Raw genomic sequence first — 7,034 nt, forward strand, 5'->3', positions numbered from 1 at the left:
CCCAGTGCCTGCCACATAGTAAGTTTCAATACACATTGGCTGTTACTGTTGTTCAATAGAATGTAAGATGGCAGTCAATGTCTTGATCCTACCTGTGTGTTAGTGTAGGAGGTAGCATATATTAAGCATGGATGACATAAGCCAGTGAGCTGATAGGTAAGGATATCCAGGTGCCTTTTAAATAAATTCCTATTAAGCACCTCTTCTAGGTGGCTTGGTATTTAGCAGTGAATAAAACAAAGATCCCTGCCCTTGTGGAACTCACATCCATTTCTCCCCGTGTCTTCTCTTCCCTGCAGGAGGCATTGCCACCATTGCAAACAGCGAAAGCACAAAGGAGATCCCCAACTGCACTAGTGTTTAATGCCAGCAAGCCACGTGGTCAACCACCTTTCCGACTTTTTATTTTTGATGATTACTATTACTATTATTATGGAAAAATAAAAATGTCTTTTTTACCTTTTGTTTACCAAGGGCCCCTTCATAAATAGCAGGCAGATGCCTAGCTTTGGGAGAGAAGGGCATTCTTAGCTGATTGAAATGAGACAAAGGGAATAAATGGCTGTATTTGTGCTAAGAGCAAAGGATGCATCTTCCCACAGCCTCCTCGCTTTACTCTGCCATTGGTAGCTTAAGGACTTTCTTTTTCCTTGTGGTCTCCCTTTTTTCAAAATTTAAGTTGGGTTGGCTTTTTGTGAACCTCTCATCCCCACAGCAGAATCACCAACACTCTCCCCTTCCCCCAGCACACACACATACAACACAGATCATTTCCCAGTTAGATCCGCAGGAAGTAGGTTGGTGGGGGTGGATGTAGCTGCAGAAAGCGTGCACAACTTTGAGAAAGAGGCCCTGCCTTGTGCATGTCCATAATGAGGCTACAGATGGCTTATTGTATATAATTACAATGTAAATAGCTTTTTATTTCCTAAGAAATAATTTAATGTTTAGTAAAAAAGAAAACAGAAAAAAGAAAGATGCGTGTGTTGGCTTACGCACTGGCCCTCAGAGCTGACCAACCCGCCAGGCCTGTTGGATGCATTGGGTTTGGATGCTCTCCTGTTGTCTGTCACACTTAACTCTTGCATCTCCTTGTCCATGCCATAGCTGGTTTCTACTTATGTATATAAAGGGGGGCGGGGGGAGGGGCTTCTCTGGGGCAATTGATAAAGGAAGGACTCTAGTGACATCATAGAACATGGCAGTCATTTTGTTCCAAGAATGACATGAAAGGTGAAGAAGAGGCCCACTAGAGAGGCTTCATACTGAGACCCAGATGGGGGAAAACAGCTTCCTCTCTAAAAGGAAAAACTTGATATTTATCAGTCTGAGAAAATATTTTTTTCTAAAGAAGGCAGTCAGTCAGTAGATCTTAAAATGATAATCTGTTTTTCAATTGGATTCTATGAAAATGTATGCTTGTGGTGAATTCTCAGGCGATTCTGAGCTCAGAAAAGTCCCCTGGGCACTAGGTAAAGCCCAGTGAATGTCTCTTGGCATGGGAGGAGTTAAAGAGGTTAGAAGGGAGGAGGCATTTGTGGAATTATGAGTTCATGCAAAACTCTCCAGGCCAGTAGGGGTCTAGCCTTTAATGATATTAGTCAAAGGCAATTTTAGCAAAGCTGTGCTATTTGCTTGTCAGATGTACACAACTTCCTTAAAGTCAAATGTCTGCCTTCAGTTCCCTTAAGGTAGTTTTTGCCTCTGGGGTGAGTGACTTTCAAAGCCTGTTAGCTTTTCCAGCACCTCAGCCCCTTCACACATTTACACATACCAGTTTCTTTCAATAGGGTCACGTTAAGCCATGCTGTAAGCATTATTTTTATTTTCAGGCTTAGCCTGAGCACACTTATTTTTGAAAATGGTATAATGTATATATATGGGAGGAAAGGCCACATTTTGTACCTGTTAATTTTTGTGGGATGTTGTTCCCATTCTTCTTTGTGAGACAGAGAGAATGTGATATAGAGAAATCTGGCTGGCTACAGCATAGATCAGTATTAGGAATATTTCTAAAGATCCTGCTTTTTTGTTTCAAGGGTTAAATGGGGCAGACAATTGCAATACTTGTACTAAACACTGGAATACAAATGCATGAGTCATATCTATATATACAGTATATGTACATATACTGTTCTTGGTTTTATTGTTCCACTTGAATATTTCTACTGTAAAAAAAAGACAGTGGTTTTGAAATTGTTGAAAATAAATGTATTTTTGTACATCAAAGCTACATACTTGGCTGAATTTTCTCTTTGGGGAGTTTTCTTTATCCACTGTATTTATAAACTATTGCTGCAGTGATGCTACATGGAAAACAATGAATGACTTATAACAACAGATACTTGGTTTTTGCTCATGAGATTGGCTCACTTTAGATTGGCTCTGGTTTGACTGAACATATCAGGACTGACCAGGCTCTGCTGGTCTGATCTGGAAGGAGGTTTCAGGTAGTTTGAGTCTGCTCCATAAATTACCATCATCTGGGAATCAGCAGCTACGCAGGGCATGATTTTTCATGGTGGATTGTAGAATTCCAAGTGGGCCAGTAGAACAACCCTCTGTCTCTAAGGCCGTGGCTCAAAATGGTCACTTTATTTATCCTCATCCACATTCTGTTGACTAAAGAAAATCGCACAGCCAAGTTCAACCTCCATGGCTAGAGAAATAGATTCTTTCTACTCTGGTACTAGTTACTATAATTGGAAACAATAATCTGATTTACTCTGCCTATTCGTTTTCCACTGCCCCATGGAGCGCCTTCACTAAATGACCTATTTGAACCCATGTCACAGATTTTCATTCACATATATGAAAATCACAATTCACATATATGAAAATATTTCATCCTTTGCTCAGACTGGGACCTCTGAGCAAAGGACTTTGTAATTGCAAGGGCTTTGAGTTTGATATCAGTTCCCAATGAGTGGTAGAGATGACGGAACGCCAAGTCAGGTATGAAGATTTAAGCAAGAGAAATGAAAAGGAGAAAAACAACATGTGTCCATTTTTTTTCCTTCTTCCAGCTGTTCGATGCATGAAACCAACAGCAAATGTCATTTTTTGGTTCTTTGCTTATTGGTGGCTCTTCTTCACCAGGTAAATAAGGAAATGTAAAGTGGGCACCCAGAATAAGGGCTGTAAGTTGGATGTTTCTTCTTATGTCTTTAGTGTTTAAAATATGTGATAACGTTCCATGGATCTAAGAAACCAGAAATCATTTGTTGATAATTTAGTTACATATTTTGGAAACTGGCTCAACCTTCTGAAATCATATTTTCTTCACTTAAATTGAAGATAAAGAACTAAACAAAGGTGGTTTTCTTTTGATTTGGGAATTTATTTTAAAATCATGTATAATTCTTACTATAACTTTTCTTGAGTTATACTCACCTTTTGAAAAATTTATGTAAGTACCTGCCTCACATATTGAGAATATCACTTAAGTATCTCAAAAAGAAGCAGGGGATGTTCTTGGTCTAAGTGCCTATACTTCTTTTAGGGATTTTTACAGTTTGGAGCTTTCAAATAATGTAAAATGTCTATCATTTCTATCCTAAGCCGAAGATGAATTATCTAAATGCATTAGTTTTTGCTTCCTAATGGGATCTGAGTTTTTCTTGTCAATTTTATGCCCAGGTTGGTGAAGTTCCTTCCCCGGATTAACAGAGATGAAATAAAGCAGTAAGAAAGTGTGAGTCAGTTGGGTCATTTGGGTAAGCCATGGTTAAGAATATAACCTCTGTATTCACCATCAGCATGATTTTGTTAGATTTCTCAGTAGTAGACTGAGGCAGAGGCAGATGGCAGATAGTGTGGTTGGCTTTGCAGTGATTTCCATGCAAGATTTCTCACCAGTGTTGAGGACAGTCTTTGCATCAGAATTGTCTTTAAGTAAATTCTAAACCTAATAACTAGACCCATAGAAGCACTCCAGAACTGGACTCTTCCAGGATTCTCATGTGCATGAAAATTTGAGAATAACTGCCTTATCTGCCACTAAAATAGTTCAGGAATAGGTATTGGGTAAAAGTCACCTCCTTTGACTCCTGTTATCATGATACAAGGTACCTTAATTTACAGAAGTGAAAACAGCTTCCAAATTTGCTCATTTCTTCCTGGGCAACAGCTGCAACTTTGAGCGCCACTCAGTGAGTTATCTAGGACAAAAATACACTGTGAGTTAAGGTGGTGACAGTTTGTGCCTTGGAAAGAATACTCTGCTGGAAATGAGTAGATCTCTAACTTTCAGCAAGTATTCCTGGACCCAAGTACCTTATTTGTAAAAGGAAAACACTTCATGGCCTGCCTTCCTGGCTTGTTTTGATTTCCAGAGGTGTGAAAAGCACATTGCCAATTCCAGAAGTATGGCAGTGTTAGGAGAACTCCCTTCTGCAGAGCAATAAACAGAGAGGAAAATGACTCCAAAAGTCACAAAGCAAGGTAATGCAAAGATGAAGATGGTGTCCAATGTTTATTATAATAAGGCAGGATCCTTACTATCACACATCTCCCTCAAAATGCAAAACAGATTGAACTGCACGTCACTGGACAACAGTGGAGAGCCTGATGGAAATACCAGTCATATGGCTCCCATATTTGTAATGTCCAGAACAGTTTAGAATCTCACATCCCAAGTACACTCATCCTTCAGTGGCTCACAGCCCTCCTCATGCCACTGCCCTCCGGACCCGCCTGTTTAGCAGCCCATGACCTGACGCCCTTGCTTCTCCCACTGGACTGAAATGAAACTGCTCAGCAGACAGCTGCTCACCCCAGTTCCACCTGCTGGGCTGCTCATCTTTTAAAGTGATGAGCCTTATTCAGAGGGAAAAAGGCCAGAGAACAACATAAGCAATAAGGATGCCTCATCTGGATTATACCACATCCTGCCAAAATTCTCTTGTCTGCTCCAACAGTACTGCCAAAGAGGACCGGACGTAACCCAACCATGAATTCCCAAAGCACTATGCAACTTGATGTTCCTCAAGCTTTAATCACCATGTTCTTCACAGTAGCAGAGTGTCCTTCAACAGGCTCTGTGCATTTCTGACCATGTATCATGATGAGACATGGGTTCATTCAGAGACAAACCAATGGAACATTGTATACAAAAAATGGGGGAGAACCTCAGTTAAGAGTTCAATTTACTGGAGACTAAAACTTGGATCCATCACTTTTCAATTATCTGAGACTCGGGTAAAATGACATAATCAAGGTAGGATTTCCTTACCTATAAATTACAAATAATGACATCTACTTTCCAAGGTTGGAATCTAGATTAAATGAGATAATTTGGTTAAAGACACAAACAATTAATGGATTCTGAGAAGTGCTAGTTTTATAGTGCTAGATCTTTGCCCACATAACACTATCTCTGGCCTCGAGTTGTAAAAATTATCCAAGCGGTCTCACTTAGGGCTGTACCTGCAGGGAAAAAAAATTCAGATTTACCTAAAGAGACATGCTTTCTCCATCAGTTCCCCTTCAGGAGGAAGATAATTTTGGTTAAAATTTACTACTTACACATTGATTCCAAAAGTCATTGTTTCTTTTATTGCTTTTTAAAAAATATGACCGATCTAATGTTGCTTGGACCATATGGAAGGGGCAAGAGGTGGACTATCCTAATCAGGGTTGCCAAGAATGCCTCATAAAGTCAATGACTGGAAGCTCAGTTTCTAAAACATGTTCACTGCAACCATGTGTGGGTACCCCAGACGTAGCCATGCTAATGGGACAAAAACACTTTGGCTTTGCTTGTTTATGTTTTTCAGCTCAGTTATTAATAACATAATTTGCATCTCCTTCACTGTCCCTTCCCATACAGTGCTTTTATTTCGTGAGGACGTGTGCAGTCCCAGGTCCTGGGGTCACCGACTTGGGTTCTTTTGTCCACACACGTTGAAAAAATATCTGATAAACAATGACTTGTAAAAATATACCTCTTAGATAACCAGAGATGCTAAAGGCATGGTTTCCCAGTGCCTTCCTTGAGCTGTGGCTCAAGGAGTGCTGTTCCAGAATACATGCAAGATCCAGATTCTTTACAAATGCCAGGGAAAGCAGGAAAATAGATCATGACAGGCACACATGCCATCTGTCATTACAGCTTAGTCTCTGGGGAACAATGCTGTTTGCAGCTATTAAAAATAAACCAGATAATGTGGAGCCCTCAGTGATTTGCTCCTGAGGAAATGTGTGGTCTGCTCCCCAAAGAATAGAGACTTCTTTGGCGGAAATGTCTGTGCCCAGTGTCCTACATGCAGATGGCTGCTGGGCTCCAGGGATACTCTTACCCCCAAAAAGGTCCCATTTCTCCTCCCTGGGGCCTCTCCCAGAAGACTTCCTACTGTGTAAGGTTTTTCATTGCTTACTCCCATCTACAAAGGATTATTGCTGTCAGTATCCCAGGAACTGGCTGCAATTAGCAGTCTGTCCAACCACAGTGCATGGGGAGAGAAGGAGGGCGCTGTGGTAGCAAACAGAGAGCAAACAGGATCGTTTTTCTTGTCACCGTTCTGTCTTTCTTGGTTTCGAGGTAGACTCACCTGGGAAGCACATAATTGTCTCCGTAAACAACACACCTGGTCCTTGGAGTGCCAGAATGGTTTTCTTGCACTGTCCTTCCAAAATCTTATAGTTCAATTAGAGAATTGCTGGGTTTCTTTCATTGGCAACTGGAACTTGTCAAGGGAGTGGGTATCAAAGGAAGAAGAAGGGAGAGATGGGTCTAGAGAAATAAAGTTAATCTTTGTCAGTTATGAAGCTCTACTTGACACATTTGCATTTCAACTTGTCAATTTCAGAGTCTCCTCTGTGAAGGGAAATGCAGATGCTCCCCAGATTTCTAATCTATTTATAATAGTAACAAGGCAACTCTAGGCAGCGTGTGCTCATCATGAGCTAATCATCCTCTGCTATGCCTTGTGCCTCCTAATTAGTGGCATGTTGGTTGCCTACTGATCAAATTGGAGCCTCATCCAGGCAATAGGCATGGGGAGGGCAGGTATGGGGAGAAGGAACACTGAACC

At 40.9% G+C, this 7,034-nt stretch overlaps 1 protein-coding gene across 1 annotated transcript in view; it reads left to right on the forward strand.

Annotated features, from left to right (window-relative positions):
- Nucleotides 1–2,229, forward strand: part of SORCS3 (sortilin related VPS10 domain containing receptor 3) — a 621,661-nt gene extending 619,432 nt beyond the window's left edge. Inside the window, exon 27 of the mRNA XM_007964048.3 lies at nucleotides 300–2,229. Within this exon, the coding sequence (XP_007962239.3) occupies nucleotides 300–364 (65 nt within the window). The 3' untranslated portion in view covers nucleotides 365–2,229. The remainder of the gene's footprint in view (nucleotides 1–299) is intronic.
- Nucleotides 2,230–7,034: the final 4,805 nt, after the last annotated feature.

This window comes from Chlorocebus sabaeus, chromosome 9 (assembly GCF_047675955.1).
Source record: "Chlorocebus sabaeus isolate Y175 chromosome 9, mChlSab1.0.hap1, whole genome shotgun sequence".
In the NCBI taxonomy this organism is placed as follows: domain Eukaryota; kingdom Metazoa; phylum Chordata; class Mammalia; order Primates; family Cercopithecidae; genus Chlorocebus; species Chlorocebus sabaeus.